Source organism: Pleuronectes platessa, chromosome 10 (genome assembly GCF_947347685.1).
Source record: "Pleuronectes platessa chromosome 10, fPlePla1.1, whole genome shotgun sequence".
NCBI classification, from domain to species: Eukaryota; Metazoa; Chordata; class Actinopteri; order Pleuronectiformes; family Pleuronectidae; genus Pleuronectes; species Pleuronectes platessa.
In genome coordinates, this window is record NC_070635.1 from 6,974,299 (window position 1) to 6,994,169 (window position 19,871).

Genomic DNA, 19,871 nt, shown 5'->3' on the forward strand with positions numbered 1-19,871 from the left:
TGAGGGTCACGAGTGGTTTGCTTATGGAGGAGATGCAGGTTTAAAGCCTGCCGATGATGTGAGGGCAAAAAAACAACGTATAAAGGCATCAGACTGCATCTCTGTGTGTCTGTCAGACCTGCAGACTTTCACGATATGCAACATTTAAAAACATCTGATGGAGGCCAATATTATTAGTTTATAAATGAAATAATGGCCAGATGATCATGTGTTGATCAATGTGGCTCCTGGGAAATAAAATAAATGAATCATCGTGACGTTTTTTTTTCATTTCATTTGTTTGTGCCTCATCCACTTTCCGAGGTCAGTGACATAACCAGCGTAACAAAATAAGTCTATTCACACTATGTCTTCACAAAACTTTAACAAGCTCAATAACATAATATTGTGGTACATCCTGTCGATTCGCTTTTCTGCAGAAAGTAGTGTTTTGTGTGCACAGGTGTTCACGGGCGAGTATGTGCTCAAGGCTCAAGAGCTCGGTATAGAAATGAGATTGAAAGGATCTGAGGGTCTCAATGCTTGGATGAAGAGGCTGCACAAAAGATCTAAAAACGTGGATCCATGGAGCACTTGACGAGTACAGAGCACATTTTTATGACCTCTGAGTCGTTGTGTTTACGCTGCAAATATTTTTTCTACTGCAAATCCATAACAGGAAACTATAAAAGCTACTTTTTTTTCCCAAAATGAATTATTTATTATTGGTTTTCTCTCCAAAGGACACGAAGCAGAATGTTTAAAGAGGAAACGATGACATTTCCAATATTAAAAATTAAAATGAATTTGTCTGTTTGATGGGAAATGTGTGGATCCATGTTTCATGAATGGAGGAATAAGAGACCCGCACAAACAAATAATTATTGGATGTTTATACTCAGTACACCATCGTAAACATTTATTTATTCATCCAAAATATTTAGATTCAAAAGCCTGCCTGGTAACTTTATATAGGAATCTAATGCAAAGTTTATGTAAAAGAAAGAAATTACTTTTATTTTGGGGGATTTTGTTTGAAGCCATTAAGCTTTCATTTCCATTCAAAGCCATTTCCTGTTCTCCTCCAATCTTTCCTCGACCTGAAACGAGTGGAAACTCTTGATAGTTTCCTAAACTTATCTTTGATTCAATTACAGATCATTCAAAAATCAACAGTAGTCGATGACTTCAGGTGACTGCGATCTATGGTAAAAAACAGTTATCTTAGTCCTGGTGTGAACTAATCAAGGACATTGAGGAAGAATCTGATCACAGGCGCAAGTGGACTTTGTTCATCTGTCACTCCAAAAGGTTTCAATTCTGCAGAATCAAACCCCGCACGCACACATACTTCAGCACACACCCAACCCCCACCTCCTTCAGCATCCCCCCACTTTCCAGTTGCAGTGACAGGTGGCTCTTGGGGGTTTGGGGTGACCACGACTCAACAGCTGCACAAAAGAGCCCCACTGGGGTCCTTTTGATGGGGAGTTCCCTCTCAAGCGTGCCGGTCGGCCCCTGGCCCAGCCCCCACCTCGGCAGATGCTAGGAGGGATCCACAGGTGGCAGATGAGAAGACACTCTGGAGTCTCAAAGCTGTGACGTAACAAAGAGCCATTTTTGGTAACTTGTTGTGAGCTGGTCCAGGTTGTGTCTGATATTCTTTAATAAATTGAATGTATGACTTTATTAGCTCTTGGATGGAGATAGATGTCAAACATCCATCATCCAAAACAAAAAGCATGCTCACAGGAACGGTGTTGTTTCTACACTGGAATTACATGCATGTGCAATTTACTACTTACAACTAATTAACCAGAGATATTATGGTTCAGTCCCAGTTGGACGAGAGGGCTGACTTCACAAGCCATGCTTGGCGAAAGAGACACAGAAATGTATTTTTCAGTAAATATCTACTTTGGAAACACAGTCTGGAAACTATACTTATATGTTCTCTGTTTTTAAGTTCCATAGAAGAAAATTACAGCTTCAGAAACTTAACCTTTATGATTATTTAAAATACCAAAACATCCAAGGAAATCTGAAGACCAAATTAAATGTTTTTATAATATCATTTCCCTCAAACAAAAAATATATGCAAATGTTGTATTTTTTTTTTTTAATGAAAAGGCGGATTTATATAGCACAGTTATAAACACAGTTACAAGTGGCTTTACACGTTAATAATATTGAATTGAAGGGAAAAAATAAAAAGCAGTTTTAATCGCAAAACCTTTTACCACATTTGGTCAGAAATATAAGAATAAAAATCTTTTGAAATATAGTAAATGTTGTTACAAAGTCGAAGGTGAGTTCTTGAACAACAATTATTTTTCAAATTTGGTTATAAGAAAGTGGTGGTTTAAGCAGGTACATAAAAAAAAATCACTGTAGGAAATAATAACATGATAATAAGTTTGTAGTAAAGTTTATATTCAACGTGGGAACCGTGTATGAGCACTGTAGTTTGACAGGGGGTGAACCAATAACCTTGTATATTTCAAAGTACTACTTATTTGCGTGTAAGGTTATTCTCACCCCACAAAATAACAATACGAATGTATTATAACCCAACGTTACTTTTAACTTGTCTTCGATAACGTTAAATCTTTATTTATTTAACGGAGGTAGCCCAAAGCTTAACACCGACCCCCCCCCTTCAGGTTGTGTCATTGGTACGGTCCGTTCCGCAGGCTCGAGAGGGAGGCTCCGCACGCGCAGAGCATCAGCTGTGGGGAGAGGTGGAAACTTGTCCCTTTGATCCTCGACCTGTTTCCTCCATTTAAAACTCCTCCGACACGTCCCTGCTCCTCTGCTCCTCCGTCCGCACCTCCTCACGGGACCCGCCACCGCCTCGCTGCCCGTCTCCCTCCTCGTCGGACCAGGTTTTGTGTTTTTTATTCCCCCCTGCCCGGTGCGGTGCGGTGCGGTCAGGACGTCGGGTGCCGCCGGACTGGAGCAACTTTTTTCCTCCTCCCCCGCAACACGTACATCCAGCCCGGGGAATGAGAGGAAGCGCAGCAGCGAGCCGCATGTTGGAATGAACAAAAGAGAGGAAAGCGAGGCTGCCGCCGGAGACATGGAGGGACCAGCGCTGCCAGGAGCCACATGTAAGTTTCCACTGGACCAGGTAGAGCTGGACGGGTCTTTTATTTCATAAGGAGAATAGCACGAGTTGCTGGGTCATTCCCACACGTTGTAGGAGACCTGAGCTGGTACGAACTTCACAGTCAAGTGTTGCACTGCAGGTGAATCAGGTGGATTGTCTCCAGTCCACCAGGAGACTGTGCAAATCCCGCAACTTTGGTTTTCAAGCCTCACCCCCCCAGGGGCAGATTCAAACCTGCTACATGAGTGAGAATGAAAACGTGATTTCGTGATAAACGCACAATCCCGGTTTGATCGTCCTCCCCCTGGTGGCGCTGTCAGGTCTGGCCCCACAGAGTGATATAATAGCACTAACACAATTCGCGTTAGATGAGGTAATCTCACTAGTACCATCCCATCCCCCTCCGTATGTTATGTTTAGCTCTACATGATGCAGCTGCAGGGGGTCTGGCATCCCGCTCACCCCCCCTCTTCCACCACAGGATGCTGGTTTTTCCCCAATTCCAGTTGAATAGGTGTTGATCGGGTGCAGGTCAGGCTTGGTTTGTTATATGCTGCATCAACACACTCCAGAGGAAGATGTGAAAAGATCAGTTCAGGAGCAAAGTGGAAGAGGAGTCTGGCTTAGTTACAGGTTTACATGTGCGTTAACATGTAGTATGTTGGATTCCTGCTATTGGGGAATGAAGGAGGTTCTGTGAGGCTCCATGCCAGAGTCTTGTGTATTGACATGTTGCCTGTTTCTGGAAACAGACGGGGGGACTTCACAATGTGACCTCCCTCTGACAACAGCAAACTTCCTTCCTGCTGACAGGGGGCTGCGTGGACGGACGTCGACTCGTTTATTCTGGCTCTGCATCAAGCAGGAGGAGAGTCGTGCTCCACCCTGATCGTGGGAATCAGAGTGGAGGGTCTTTAAAACAGCCATGTTCAGAATAACATACTCTATATGTAGCCTTGAAGCTGGGAGAAGCTGCCATCATACATCAGGCCCTGTGTTTGTGATGCGTCAGCCAGACGGATGATGATGTGCTTCTCATGCTCATTAAAAATGATCAGAAGTTGCTTCACAAGATTTCTCTAATAAGCAACTTGCTCCCACACTCCTCGTGCCCAATTTCAATCTGGAGCACATCAGGATGACTCTCAAAATATTGTTATAACATTGATCATGAGGAAGATGTAAACCTGTTATGAAACCAGGAAGGACCTCAATCAGATTAATGGTAGTTTGCAAACATAAAAATCCTCCCAGACGTATTTTCTTTCCTCTTTTGTTGGAATCGTGCCACTGAAGAGGACCCACTTGATCCCTCTTGCTTGTGAACTCCTTTGCATTTGCACCAGATCTGCAGAGGGCCTGGCCAATCATTGTGAAAACCTGCTGTCAGGACTTCTGGAGAAGATCTCCTAATCCCTCTTTTCTCTATTCAGGCTTTCTCCTCTCCGCGCTCTGCGACACTCTCTGACACTCGGCTCTGTTCGGTCGTCTTCTTTAATTTCCCTACCTGAACAGATAAGCTGTGACCAGCTGAGATGAATAGACACTTTTTTACTCTGCTCCCCTTGTGATTAACCTTTTCTAGCCTCACTGGGAATGCTTACTGGAGTTGCAACGTGTCTAAGAGGGGATGCTTAAAGATTTTAATGAGACAAAATGCAAACTTTGTTATAAGCGATTAAAAAACAACACAAGCTGCTCGACGACAGACACATTGAGGATAAAGAGCCTCAGCAGACTGACAGGGAGACAGATCCTTGCTTATTGTGTGATGCAGGAGAATCCAGCGGCTTTTAGCTGTCGAGCCTGTAGTGACCAGGATCAGTCGCTTACACATCTTCAGCCGCAGGAGCTGTTATGTAATCGGTGGGATACGTGCAACCATGTCCCGTTTTTGGAGAGTGACGCTACAGCATCTTTGTAAACTGGCATCGGCCGGGATCCCGTGAGCACAGCGAGCTCCGCAGGCTGATAATGGAGCCCGACTGAATTACAGAAGAGAGAGAGAGGCTTTTTGCTTTGTTATTAATTGTGAACAGTGCGTGGTGGTGACGTGTGTGTCCTGATGTCATGTTGTCACGTCCTGCGGGAGGGAGACGTGTATGACGGGTCGGCCACATGTGAAAACCACTTATGTTTGAAATGCAGCATCATCACCCTCTGTCATGTAGGAAAACAAAAACATGTGACTGAATGTTTGTGAATATAAAGAGATTAATTTGCCTTCATGGTTGTATTTGTGGTAATGCAGTAAATGTGCATTCTACTGTAACACAACACGTACAGATATTAATTTAGAGCTGACATATGGATTTTTATGGACTGATGCCGATCCCCATGTTCGGCAGTAAAGTTATTCTAATACCAATATATCATTGGTTGATTCTTAAGATGCCGTCATCAAACTCTTATGTCAAAGAAATGTATTTGAGGCTTGATATTTTGCAGTCCAACCATAAATGTAATATAAATAACTATAAATGAATCAGTCTGGCTTTATACTGTATATTTGAGGCAATAGATCTGGAATCTGCTGTTGTGTGGACCGGAAAATGTAATGCTTTAAGTCAGAATTTACAAGTCAAAGAAAATAATGGCACAACATGATATTTGTTTTATTATTTAGCTGTTTATTAGTCTAATTTGATGATTACTGGGTGGAGCCACTGCAATCCAATGGCTTTTTCAATTTTTCTAATCTCTACCATTTAGAATAAATGACAAACTGCATTTGTGGCTCCAAAAATTTAATTAGCAAACTCTGCACTCTTGTCATATAACTTTTTCCTTTGGTCTGTAGATGCATTGATTATTCCTCTAAAGCTAGAAGCTGGGGGCTCTCTGGTTCCCACATGTTCTGATATGTTCAAAGCTCTCGCTCAGCCCTGTTCCAATGAAGTTCAGATAGAGACGAGAAGTGAACAGTAACATCTGAGTCACAAAGATCTGACTGAAGTCGTGCCAGCACCGTGGCGCTGAGCTCTGCTTTTGAAACTACGGCGCAGTTTTTAGACTGTGACACATTTTCAGCTGCTTCGGCTTTTCTGTGCTCCACTGGATTTAAAATAATAACACTGAGGTTTTAATAATCAAGTAGAGGTTTTCACACATTGGTTTGAACGTTTTTTTAATGTTTGGGCTACAATTCCTTCACTGTTCACTCTTAAGCTTAAGCTGAAAGTTGGCCGTTGAACTGCAGAGTCATTGTTTCATTTCTAAATCCAATATTACGCAGTAGAAAATGTTGTCACTGTCCAAATACTCAAGGAGTGTGTTCAATGCTGAAGTAGCTTCTCTGGTGCCTTTAATTGACAACCCGTATATGTGCAACCTTTACTATTGCCATGTTCATGTCTATGCACAAGAGCCAATCTGTCCTGTTTGTTTAGGATGGTCCACAGAGGGGAATAAACCTGCAATGACAACACTGAATGAGACAAGCGGAAGGCAACACAAGCAGTAATGTGAAAACTGTGAAAACAAAACAATCGCTATTGCCTTATCGAGAGCGATCCACATAGAGGAGGCATCACGTCACTGCCAGCCCGCTCTGTATCACCCAGATGGTGTAAATCATACCGCCCAGACATCGACCTCTCACAGGCCAGTAGAGGTGAATCTCAAACCCAGTGCGCTGGAAAAGCAAATGATGTAGAAAGCCTTCCCATTAACCAGCACTCAAAGTGTGCAAGCTCTCCGTCTGTCTCTACCGGGTAATAGCTTCTGAAAAGTGGTCAATACGTGCATGCTGCCTCAGTTCATGTTTGTATTTGTATGCCCTGGTGAGTCCTTCCTGAAAGTGAAATAGAGATACGTCTTGTTTACAAGAAGAATCTCTACAAATACTAATTAATTAAGATTGAAGTTGTTAACTTGTCTGCTCTTGAATCACCCATTAACCTGTTTAACCCACCTGGTGGCTCAAATACCCCAGAGAACATTCCTGTGGTCTCACCAGCTAATGTCACTTAAATGCTAATTATATGAGAAATAATTGATACAAGCTTTTGTGTTATAAGGCTGTTGTGATGATGATGAGTGTGAGAAGTTATTAGCCACACTTAGAGAAATGTCTGGGAGCTACAGTTTTAGAAGATACTCAAAAGATACTTTACATTTTGCCCCGAGCACTTTTTGACAATGTGTTTGAAGAATGACTTGAATGAATGAATCATAACCCGTCTTCATCTCTTTGGATCTTTTTGGATTTTGGGCTTTGAAATATAACACAGTTGATCGTTCAGAGAGTTGGGTCTTGTTTTAAGGACCACCTGTAATTTGCTATCAGCTGCAGGAGAATAAGATGGTAACAGAGTTCCAACTATTTGGTGAAATAAGTGTGTGTTATTACACAAAGGAAAGTTATTTAGTAAAAGAGATGGCTTGATTGTGAAGTGGTGTCATGGCACTTTTGCATGTTCCCCCTGGGCCTGTTTGGGTTTTCTCCAGGTTCTACGGTTTCCAACACACAGAGACATTCAGGGAGATTGGTTCCAAGATAAAACAAAATTATAACCAAAGCAGGATGAAACCAGAATGATGAATATGCAGTTTGTTCAAATTATTGGCTCAAAGAAAGGCAAGGCTAGTATATCATATTTGACAGAAGACAATTCTGTTCTACTTTTAAACCACCACATACTAAAGACAGTATAAGACACAAAACAAAAGGATAGAATATAGGCCTACATGTGGCTGTAGATGCTGCAGCAGCCGAGCAGAATGCCAAAGAAGCATAACACTCTCACAACCAACTCCCCACAAGAGCCTCGTTAAATACAGACACGCTACTTGAAGTCTGCGTCTGATTTACCTAACCCCCTTTTTTCTCTCTCTGTCTCGACGGGGACAATATGTAAAGAAGGTGCAGTGCTGCAGTGCTGTTGCTTTAATCTATTATCAGTCAGCTGTACCGCCCTTCTTCCTGGGACAGTCGAAGGACAAGGGGAGGGAAGTCTAGATTTGGACTGTGTCACTTGTTCCTGCCAGTGCCAACTCCATCAAGGCTGAAAATATCCCCAGACGTGTGACTGCTCTCTGTTCTTCTGACAGTTCCAGTCACTGGACCTATCTGCTGATATTAGGCCACTTCCTGTTCAGCCAAAGGACACATTTCTTCTACAATACACTCACCCTGAATATTCCCTGGCAGATGTATCATATGTTATCTGGAGTTATGGTTGGCAGCTCTTTTAGTTCTTTTGCCTGATTTCTTACAAATGACAGGATTCACAACTAGGGAGTAGGTGCCTCTGTGTAGTTACCTGTTTATGAAACCCATGACTGGATAGAGGAGGACTGGGTTTTTTGAGTGGAGAGACAAAAAAATCCAGCTAATGATAACTGTTGGTGGTAATTGTATGTTGAACCGTCACAAGATTATTGTTTACGCATGAATTTTAGCTTTAGGTAATGTTCACAAAAATATTAATTTTAGAACCAGGTAACAAGTGGTGGTTCTGTGAGTTACCACAAGAACTCACACAGACAAATAGACTGCCACACAGATGAAAAATTCATAAAGGCAGCGTTGCAGATGCAGGAAAGCATTGCAAGTGTTTAACTGGTTGACCACAGGCCATTAGAGCCCATTTAATGTACTTTCTAATGGTCATATTTCGAGTATTTATAGATTCCCCCCGAAGAAGAGGGTGTAGCCAGTCATCAGTTATATATCTTGACTTTTTTGAAAGCTCAGTGAAGCAATCGATCGTCTTCTCAAAAAGATTTTAACCTGATTGAATTAGTTTGAAATTAAATGGTGTTCATCGCAAACTTTAATTACAAAAGATCCAAACTCTTCCAAAACCAGTACAAATGGCTTACATCCCATTCTGAATAAAACTCATCCACAACAACACCCCCACTCGCCCATTGATACCAATTCGAATTAGATCATGCTGTCACTTCCCAACCCCCAAAATGGGAAACACGCAAAACAGGTTGCCAGGAGCGACTGGCTGGCATGCCAATACACTGCTTCCAGCTCTGAATGGCAGCTTGTGCCGCCCAGAAATCCAACCACATCCTCTAATGTCCCGTCGAGAATCCCTCGAGTTTGGAGGTTCTCGACACTCTCGGCCACCAGCTGGTCAAGAGGTCTAGGTCACTTATTTGTTTATATGGTAGCATGTTGGTGGCGAATGCAGGGTCCCCAGGGGAGCTGCTGCTAATTCAGATAGGCTGAGCTTGTTGTCAGCAGTGGGGCTTTGGCTCATAGTGCGGGAGACAGCAGCAACTAAACTGCAGGCATTATCCTCCGCCTGGTCCAGGTGATGGGATGAAAACTGCTCCAGCCACTGACAGAGACAGTAGTATGCCTCGGTCACTTGACATGCCGTGAAGGAATGTTGTCTTTTGAAGTGTCTTCTGTCCTGGTTGGTTGGTGTCCAGCAGACAGCAATCATAGTATGGCCGTTGGTCCAACCAGTCTGCATCAGATCTCTTTGACGAATTTTATTTTGTGTACGAGCTGAAACAGTCAGGCAATAACTTGAATAGTCAATTAAAAACGCTTTGATATGAATGAAAATCCCAATTTCAGCCTCTTTATCATGAGACATTGATGCCTTTGTGTTAATAAATAGATGAACTTTGGGTTTTGGAGTGTTGGTCTTACAAAACTAGCTGTTCTGGTATGTCCGCGTTGCCCCTGGAATTAAAAATGTATGGTTTAGTCCAGAAGTAGTTGGTATATTTGAGATTTGATAATGAAAACATCCCTTCAGTTACAGCCCCTATCTGATGCACCGCCAAAAAATTGGTTTTAGGAACGTTGACGAGCCAAACAAGCAAGAACATGTGATAACTCTCCTTCTCAAACTTCTCTGTTGGTTTTAACGAACCAATCAATTTCTTTTTAGACATAATAGAAACCTGCAATCAGTAATTTAAAACCACTCGTTGCTGGGACACTGAAGGATCTTTTGTGCTGTTTTTTTTAAAGTGCAGTTTACATCAGTTAATGATATTTTTTTTCTCAGTTCCTGTTGAAATTGTAGCTCTCAGCTGAAAGCGACTGTAATGAAAACTTTGCCCTCTAAACACACACACACACACACATGCAGGGCCCGGTCTGGCTTGGAGGCGCTGCTTGTTGTTTACACTGTGCTTCCTGTGTGTCTGGGCCCCCTGTTGCCCCCTTACATCACCCTATTCGCTGCTGTAGGGACACAACAGGGTGAAGGGGCGCCGGGTTAGGGGGGTAAGCGATGAGGTAGTTCATTAGTCCCATGGTCCAAATGAGATGCAGGTCCATTCTCTGGCTGTTTCCAGAGTTCTCCTTTTCCTTTTTTCCCCCTCGTTGCCGCCCTTTCCTCCGTTCCACTCTTTTGATTTCACACTCAATTCCGTTTCCTCTGCACTTTGTTTGCCTCATTTACATTTTTCCCGGAGAATGAATTGGATTTAAACACTGTTTACTATGTTTTAAAAAAAAAAGATTAGTTATATTTAAATGGTGCCACTATTGTGTTATAAGCCTTTAGTTAAATTTGTTGGTGGTCTGATTGTGTGGTAACATATATTCCTATCTGTTTGGCAGGAGGCAGAAAGGGTTGTTTTAAGAGCACAGTTCTCGGCTTCATAAATATTCCATGTCATGCCCTATATTTTCACTCTGTGCTCTGGGTGCTGCACTGGGAACTAGCAGCAGCTCTACATTGAAGTCATCACATCTGACCAGCTGATCATGACACCAAGATCATTTCAAAACGAACCATCACTCCCACATAACACCCGTCATGTCGGCTTGTTTTTGTCTCTTCCTTCTTACAGCTTCTCTCGACCGAGAGTATTCCTCTCTGAGCTGTCAAAGAGCAAACAGTGTCTTATGAATGTGCTGTCTTAGTTTGCTGATTCTGTCACACAGTGAGTCATGTGTTTTTCTCTGTTTCAGAGGACACAGGGTTTTTCTTACCCTGATTCATAGGTCCCTGATGAACAGGTAGAAAAATAGCTGAGTTGCTGTGCTTAGAACAGTTGCCTGTCAGATCGTATAGCTCATATAGCTGTGTTGATATGAACCGACTCCGATTACAATGTGGGTTCATGCTGTTGCAAGGACATATCCTCTCACCTCTGCTTCCTTATTATTCTAATTCTTTTCTCATCTAATTGTTATTGTACTTTGACATTAATAGTCCTACTCTGTTATTAAAATAATCAAACCAGAAGGGCTCTCTTGCCCTGCAGGTTCGGAGGTGATGTGACAGAAAAAGAAGCAGCCTCGGCTCCGTGTATTTATAACCTGCTCTAACGAAATATTACACTGTGAAATAGCCTTTCTTCTAAATCCCATTTTCTGTGACGGAATTAGCAGTTGTCCCAGTTTTTAACCGTACTCCCCAATGTCATAAGCCAAACTGTAAGGCAGTGAATTCCTCTGTAATTGTGCTCTGGGACTGAATGTACCACAGGGCTTCTGAGAGGCTGCCTCACATTTTCCCAAACCAACATTTGGAGTTGCGATTGCATTTTCGACCAACCAGACCTGCCTCTATCAAGGAGAAGGCAGCTCCTCACCTGCTGTTTCTCAACCTGCCGTTCTGCTCCCACACTGTACTTGTGCATGCATGAGTTACCCACCCACTTCTGCAGGGGTTCCTTTACCCTTTCTGCTGACTTAGAAAGCTTCTCCCATTGTGTTAAGTTTGCGTGTAAACTGTTTCAGTGCATGGGGCTTTGTTCCACATCTGCAGCTATAGAGGCCCCCATGGGGAGATGTGATGGGGGGGCAGCTGAGCTGTGGTGCAGGGTTACAGTGTGATGTTCAACCAATGATCACGCACAACATGCTGCCGATTCCTGAACCTCCTCTGACCCACTTTGCAGGATCTCATAGCTGCTGAATATCCATTTGAAATGGAGGTTAAACAAAAGCAATCACAGCAGGACAGTAACTTTAAGATGCTCTTAAGAATGATTTATACTTTCTACCACCTTAGAAAGAGATGATTCTAATAATATGTTAATGTAGTTATAGGAACTAGGCTTCACTAAGAGGCTTTTGGATTATTTGGCAACTTCAAACTAAAAGCTTGGCTTAAAATCTCTATTGTTAAACCAATAAATCAGCTGATATATATTTGAAAAAATAATTGGTAATAATTCCTAGGATGTCGTTATCAAAACATAATGACAAAGAAATGTAATGGAAGCGTTTTTTATATTATAAGTTACAACTTATCTTGATTATAAATAGCTGTAAAGAAAAAGAAAAAAAAAGCTGCACTGTTTGTGTAATAATCTATTTCATATAGGCACATTTAAGCAAATATATAAGTAAACAACATTGATAGTGAAAAGCTCATATCAATTAACCAGGTTATCAGTCCACTGTTTTGTAAAGGTGAGATTCATATGAAGAAACCAGGTCCATTCCACTTTAAACCAGGGAGAGTCTGACACTGGCAAAACATAATATCTTTAATCTTTCCTGGGAAATAACCATACAAGACATAAAGGTCTCCAGGAATGCTGAGGACAGACTGTCTTCAAGCTTGTGAACTGCTGACCCACTGTCTCTGTCCCTCCAATAATAAGAGGCATCAAAGTGAATTTCCATGTTTGGTCTCGATGGAAACTCCAGCCTCTCTAAAGGAAGTTGATGTGCATTGATTTATGAATATGAATAATGCAGGAAATGTCATCGGAGGGTGGTCTAATGGATTTTGGCTGTAGCTGTCCCCTGGGGGCAGATCCTTTAGGAAGCTGGAGTGTTATTATTGAAGAGGCGGTTACTCAGGTGACACAAGCAACCCCCTGTGTTGTACTGTGGGAATAACAACATAAAATTTGACTCATATTCCCGATTATGCAACGATTTCACACATGAATGCACCACATGAGAACATGAGTAATGTTAAAACAGGATAATTTGATTAGCCAAAACCCAGAGTTCATGGATTGCTGAACAGATTTTGTCATTGCATCAGGTCATCTGTGCAAATATTACTTAAGCTTAAGCTCTTTAAAGCCCGAAATGAGTATGTCACAATCTTGTTTGCTCGGGTCACAGTCTTCCAAATATCATCAGCATGTCAGGTTAGGACAAGCAGCCGCCCCCGATTGACTGGAATGATTCAACTTACCAGACTTGTTATTCTTTTTTAAATGTTTAAGTTGCTCTGTGGAAGTTTCTTGTAAACAAAGTTACATTTTTGTTAAGTATTCAACAGCAAAATGCATCGTTTGTGTGCTTGGGACCTGATCTGTTTAATTTCACAACAGTTGATATTGATAATTATCATGATAAGTGTGAAATTATTATTTCTTTTAAGTTTAAAGAGGGAGGATTAGAGTTTTAAACGTGTCTTTATGGGCAGAGAACAACAAACACTTGATATAAACAAAACATTTTATAAATCTGATGTAGATCAATCATGTGTTATACCTCCTCACTGTAAGAATTATATTGATATATATTGAACATTGTTATGATGCTTTTGCTGATATTGATAATTATTGATATTGTTTTATTCCTCGCCTTATAACATTGTTGTGTTCTTGAGGCCTGACCTTCTGAATGCATTTACTTTTAAGAGACATTTAAAGAAAGCTGGCATGGACTTTATTCATATTTGCTAACTTTCATCCCTCTTCTCCTTCACGGCCTTCGCTGAGATATTACAATGCTACTTTGCAAGTTATTATTAGTGTCTGTTAATCAGCAGAATTCTGTCAGCAGGGATGAGTGTGTCATTGTTCACACTGTTGCACACATGCACGAGGTAGTGTGCGTGATGGAAACACAGCAGGGATGCATTCATTAAAAGATCCAACCCTTTCTCAAATGAACAGTTGATTATTTGATTCAATTAAACAAGAACAGACCATTTAAATCCAATAATGTTTCAGTCATTTATTGTACAGTTATCGGTCTGACAGTAGTTCAGACAATTTACGACTTCTAGATTACAGATCAACTAAAGGATTTCACTAGATTAAACACCAAAGGAAATAACTGTTAGTTCTAGCCACAGTTCATAGTGTTCTTTTTGCATTAGCTCAAGGACGTTGTGTATCGTACCCTCCCGGTTGTCTGGCAGCTCGCTCAGTGGCTCCCTCCATCAATCAGCCCTTGTTTCAGTCCCTCGCTACGCAGCAGCGGTCCTCCTCTCCCTCAGCTCCCATCCCATCTCCCCCAGAGAGCTTCACGTTTCATTGGTATTCATTGTGAGGGCCACCTACGATCCGGAGTACGTTACATTCTCATTCTCTCCATCGTTGACAGTATGGATCACAGTCTCTCCCGCTGTCTCGTCAGTCAGCCAGTTGTTTAGTAGCTCCAGTTCTCAGATGAATGGTAAAGTGCTCCCAGGGTTCCGAGCAACACAAAACCCAAACTGTCATATCTGCCCAAAGGGATTGTTGAGAAAATGTGCGTAGTCATGATGATGATGATGAGGTTGTGTAGCATCATTTTACCGCAAAGTGTTGTAGGGAATTGTTTGATAATTACATTGTTAAATGAAACTAAATCCTCATTTTACGGGTTTACACTCAATTAAGTAAGAGAAGAGACACTAGATTTATTTGGGTTTAAATGAAGTCAGTCACAAACACTAGGACCAGTGTTGCAATGGGGATTACCTTTCCTTCGGTAGGAAGCTATTTTTCCTTTCTCTTATTTCATCCCTTAATACATATCTGGGTTCTTCTTTCATATTTCCTTCCACAAAGTTACATTTTTTCCTAAAACTGCTCTGACAACAAGTAGAGCAGAGGAGTGTATTCCTCCTCCTCCTCCTCCTCCTCTCTCACTCCATCTCACTACCGCTCCCCTCTCGCTGTCATTGCAGTGTTTTGGCTGCCGTCCCGTTGCCAAGCAGAGACCACAACAATGGCCCCTCTCTGTCGGAGCACATCGCTGCCCGAGGAATGCTTATTTAATAGTGGCATGCTTGGACAAGGGAAACACAATGTCTTGTCTCCCAGCTGAACTCTTTCATAGACTCGCGCCGGCTACTCTTCCTCTCTCTCTCTCTTTACCCATCGGGCTTTGTCCAACTCAAAGTCGTCAGTAGATGCTTCCCTTTCCCCAGATGGGGGACATTGACTCAATCTTTCTTATAAGGCCTGAGACTGTATCTTTGTGCATTTTATCAGTGAAAAGCTGATATTTATTCATGCAGATCTTTGGCTTGTACTCACAAGGAATTGATTAAAAGAAAAGTTTGACGGCACTTTGTGGAAACGTTTCTGGCTGAAGAAGAAGCAGATTGTAGAGTTATGTACTCAACTCTAGGATCTGTGAAGTAGCACAGCATTGGTCTCGCTCCTCATTGGTGCTCGTCTTTTGGAAACTGCTGAATAGCCCAGCATTTGAATAGTAAATCTTCAGTGCGCTCACTGTCTCGATGTGACAGCCCCCCCACTGTCTGTGTTGTTTTTAAGCCAAAGTCTGAATAATTTACAGCATGTTGCCCCAGTGTTTACCTTCAGAGACTATGCAGAAAGATACTGTGCTCCAACGTGGTTCGACCGGGAGCACGGCGGTGCGATGCTGAGCGGACAAAGCCGAGTGTCCCTCCCGTGAGGGTCTTTGTCCGGCCGTCAAAGCCTCGGCAATCTAATGGAAGGAGAGTAGGAGCTTCAGGTTCAAGCAGCCTGCCAAACATGAGTCATGGTGCTGCGAGTGAAGCTGCGGTCCAAACCCACCCGGCTATTATCTAAACAGAAAACTCAGAAAGAACAGAAGACCCTAAACTGAGGCCTTTTCATCAAAATAAAGTTTGACAACTTTTCTGAAAACGTGATCTCACTGATTCGGTTTTCCCAAGCAAATCATTTCACCTGAACAGAATCATCAGAAAGCCAAAAAGCCAATTAATGTTTTGCTCTGCCTGGGCGTCCGGCCATCCACTCTGGCCGGTGCCTCGATAAATCAACCGCAGAGTAGAAATGGTATTAGTCATAGAGTTAGAAGAGCAGGCTTAAGGCCTGTTATCTTGTGCTTCTGAGCAAATGGTGTAATCTTTTCAGCTGTAAATGTTGCTCAACAGCTGAAAGAGGCCTTGTGCTGAAACAGAGGAGCGGGTGGTTTGGTTCTCTTTCGTTATGTTGTCATTTCTCATAGAAAATAGTCTAGTTATCAGACACACGGACTCCACCCCTCTCGCTGCAGTGCAGGTCTCTGCGGAAGTTTACGTCATCCACAAAACTACCTCATAGGCCCGGCACTGACAGGAATGAAGTCCGACTGGTTGAGTTCCATGTATGCCTGTCGCCTTTTTAACAGTGTCATTTTCTCAACTTGTTTTTATTCTGTCTGTCTCTTCAACCAGCTCCCTACTCTAATCTGGACACAAGCCCCACAAGGCCTGACCCAGAGGGGGAGAGCAGCCCCCCGACCTCAGACAACCCCAAGAGGATGGAGTCTCCAGCTAAGAAGGATGTAGACCGAAGGCTGAGTACCCCCAGGAAATCTGACATCATGCCCAGATCACCAGCATCACCTGCACCCAGGTCGAAACAAGGTAAAGGGAAATTATTACTGCCTCACTGTTTGTATTCTCCCACCAACCAGCCAGGTTTTCATATCTGTGAAGACTCATGTAGTGAAAACTTGAGCTTGAACTTAAAAGTGTATCTTATCTTTTTATGGTGAAAATGTGATGTTTAAAAATGATCTTGACGTCTAAAATCGAATCAGTTTATTCTTGTATCCAAGAGGAAAATTGTGCCAATTTTAAAATACATTTCCACAAGGTGTTCCTGAGACTTTCACAAGAATGAGACACGTACAGATGGATTTTCTGTGTGCCACCCTGCTGTTGAGGCTTAAAGATATTTAGAAAGAAACTGTGTAACCTGTTTCGAGTTCAGTTGTTTGAAAAACCTGCTCTCGAGGCTGAACTTGACCTGTTCTTTGGCTCTGTGTTCCAATAATGGTGCCATTATGTACATCTGCACTTTGCTGGAGTCGGGGCAGCTCTCCTGAGGGAAGGTAATGCTTCAGTATCGGAGTTACAGCCACCACACGCTTTCAGACATGAAGCTAAATCCAATAGAGCTGCTGCAGGTTATAAGTGCTGGAAAACAAGCTGCTGATGTGAGAAGTCCACAGCTTTGGGTCTGAAGATTTCTGGCCGAATTAAATTAGTCAAGAAAAACAACTCGTGGACAAATGAGCTTTGTTAGTAAGTGGATAGCCAATGCTAATCACTGCCATGCACTGGTCCCTGGTGAAGGGTGGGCAGAGGAAACCTGAGGAAGACTACCGGTTGCCAAGAAGGCGTTTAGCTCGGCCTGGTACTTGCACCATAGCTGCGTCCACACTGCCTCCGATTGAACTCCCCGCAGCCACCGGCTAACAGCATATTGCAGAGTCTAAGGAGCACGTTTGAGGGGTTTTGGAGAGTAAGCCTCTTTATTCTCGATCCATTAATCCATTCACTGTGGTCATGGTCTTTATTCCCGAAGCATGAGGTGAGGAGGATAAAACCTCAGAACTGCTCACAAAACTACAACAACGCAGCCAGTTCTGATTTGTGTTATGCTTCCTTTGCCACATCAGTTATATGAAAACAAGCAGTTCTTTGTTTATTTGCCTTGGTTAACTTGGATAAACATGTGGTTGAGCCCTAACTCTCCTGATACCAAAAATGATCCATACTTCCCCTTTGTTCTCCAGGTTCCTTTTCCGCTTGTTCCGTTAAGCTCATTATTTGTGTTTGCACCACACAGGTGGGTGCGAAGAGGAAAAACACTCTGTGGCTCTTTCATTAGTCAAATGAAAGGTCGAGGCTTGTAGTTCCTTTCTGGTCATGGTCTGCTCACTGTTTTTTGTCACATCTCTGTCAGTGATTGTTTCAGGGGAAGCTCCTCATGCAGCTAGCGTCAAGGATTCTTGCATTGTTATGACTGAGTATGTTGATTTTGCCTCAGAGAACAGTGGAAGAAACAATATATTCTTTCTTTTTTGTTTGTTCTTATTATTATTTGTCCAAATGAGGGCTGCAAGTGGCACTGTACCCTGCACAGCATAGAACAGCAATTTAGAGGCGAAGAAAATAATAGAGCTGACATTTTAAAAGAATACCAGTGTGTGTGTGTGTGTGTGTGTATTTTCTGTTTGTGTCTCAGAACCACATTTGTGCACATGATGTAATGAATACCAAGGTTGTGCGTTGCAAACAGCAGCAGCAGCATCACATTGGCCGACAACGTGCACTTGGGCTTTCCTGGGTCCTGCAAATATTCAAAGTGGGTCAGAGTTTTTCTCAGGGGGAGGCCGCAGATTGTTGTCATGCTTATGAATCACACCTCCCCCCATTAGATGATGCTGAAGGATAAGTTCCTTTGTGTTTGATGGTGAACATCTGGTCGGTGAAGATTGAGGCTGATGATGAAGCGTGAAGGCTCTAGAAAGACGAAGAGTGGAGTCAGAGTCTGTGTTTCCCAGTTATCTGTGGTAAAATGTGCATATGAGTATATGACTTCACATGGTCAGTAAACATTGAAGCTAATTTGTTAGAATGATTCAGCAGAAATAAATAAATCTATAGAAAACCTCCCATGATGAGACGCTGCAGTATTATCATGCTCAGCATCATTAAATCAGCTGTTATTGCTGCTGAGCTATTATTAGTAAGAACTGGGAAAGCATCAATTAAATTGCTGCAGTCATCTTTGTGTTGTAAATATAGAGGCAACTGATGATTATCTTCAATGATGATGATTTTACCTATGATCTTCTTGATATATCAATATAGTTGATATATAGAACGCCACACATTAACTCATTGATTAATTAAATCATTGTTTTGTCTTTAGTTTTGAATATTTGACTTTGGGACATTCTGAACAAAGGTGAGTTTTTTTCAGAAAGACGCAGTTTGAATTCTTGAAATGGGTTAGTCCAGTGATTGTTTGCGTTGCTCTTCGCTTCTTCCTCTGTGAGGTATGTGTAGGGATTGTTGAACGAGCATCAGAGATGTCACAGGACAAGAAATGTATGTAAGTCCTCCCCTGTAGCCATTACATACCACAGTGAAACATGCACCAACACCCAGATGGCACAGGAGATTTAGTGGACCTGCCACATGCTGCAGCTTTTATTTGGAGATTAGCTTGCCTGTTGATTTATTTTCTTTCATTTGTTCTTCTAGAAAAACCTAGAAAAAACCATGTAGTTTCAGCAACACATCAGTTTCAGCCATGTGTCGAGCATCGGTGTTGAAATGTTGATGCTGCTAGTGTCTTTTCATTGTCACGTGGTTTGCAGTTCCGTGTGGTTTAACAGTTAAATGCCTCTGATGCACAGACTTGGCAGGAATTATGGAAACACTTAGTCATGTGTTTGTCGCAGGGCAGACGCAGGTTCTATTCAGAAACAAATATCTGTCACAAATCCTGATGGATAAAAGTTAATTTGCAGGATTAGGATCTAAGGAAGCTCTTAGTGATAATGTACTCTTTTTTTTTTAAGTAGTAATAAAATGTCTTGTTTATTTACGTAGATCTATGTTGTGAATCTGATTCAGTTTGGAACAAGTCCAGAAGTTTTTATAAGGAATTTTAACTCATGATCGGTCACATGTGAAGAACACAGCAGGAAATTGTCCAGGTGAGACACAGTTCACAGGAATATTTGTCATTCAGGTGAAGGGGTGGCGCCTTGAGAGCGTGCACGAGGCAGGACGTACTAAACTCTGCTGTGTTATTGTTTACAACAGATCTTGGCCTCAGCTCTTATCTCCAAGACACTCTTATCTTTGTCCTTTCAAGTTGACATCATGGCACCTTTTTGCATTCTGAGATAATCGTATTCTTTTTGTTT

General features: G+C 42.2%; 1 protein-coding gene across 7 annotated transcripts in view; it reads left to right on the forward strand.

The window, feature by feature from the left end:
• Positions 1-2,693: 2,693 nt before the first annotated feature.
• map7d1a (MAP7 domain containing 1a) overlaps positions 2,694-19,871 on the forward strand; it is a 36,570-nt gene continuing 19,392 nt past the window's right edge. For 4 of the 7 annotated variants that reach the window (XM_053432246.1, XM_053432250.1, XM_053432248.1 and 1 more), the window contains exons 1-2: positions 2,695-3,089; positions 16,375-16,566. In XM_053432246.1, the coding sequence (XP_053288221.1) occupies positions 3,020-3,089; positions 16,375-16,566 (262 nt within the window). In that variant the 5' untranslated portion in view covers positions 2,695-3,019. Of the gene's footprint in view, positions 3,090-16,129; positions 16,305-16,374; positions 16,567-19,871 lie in introns of those variants that run through there. The other 3 variants (XM_053432247.1, XM_053432249.1, XM_053432252.1) reach the window with 3 other exon arrangements.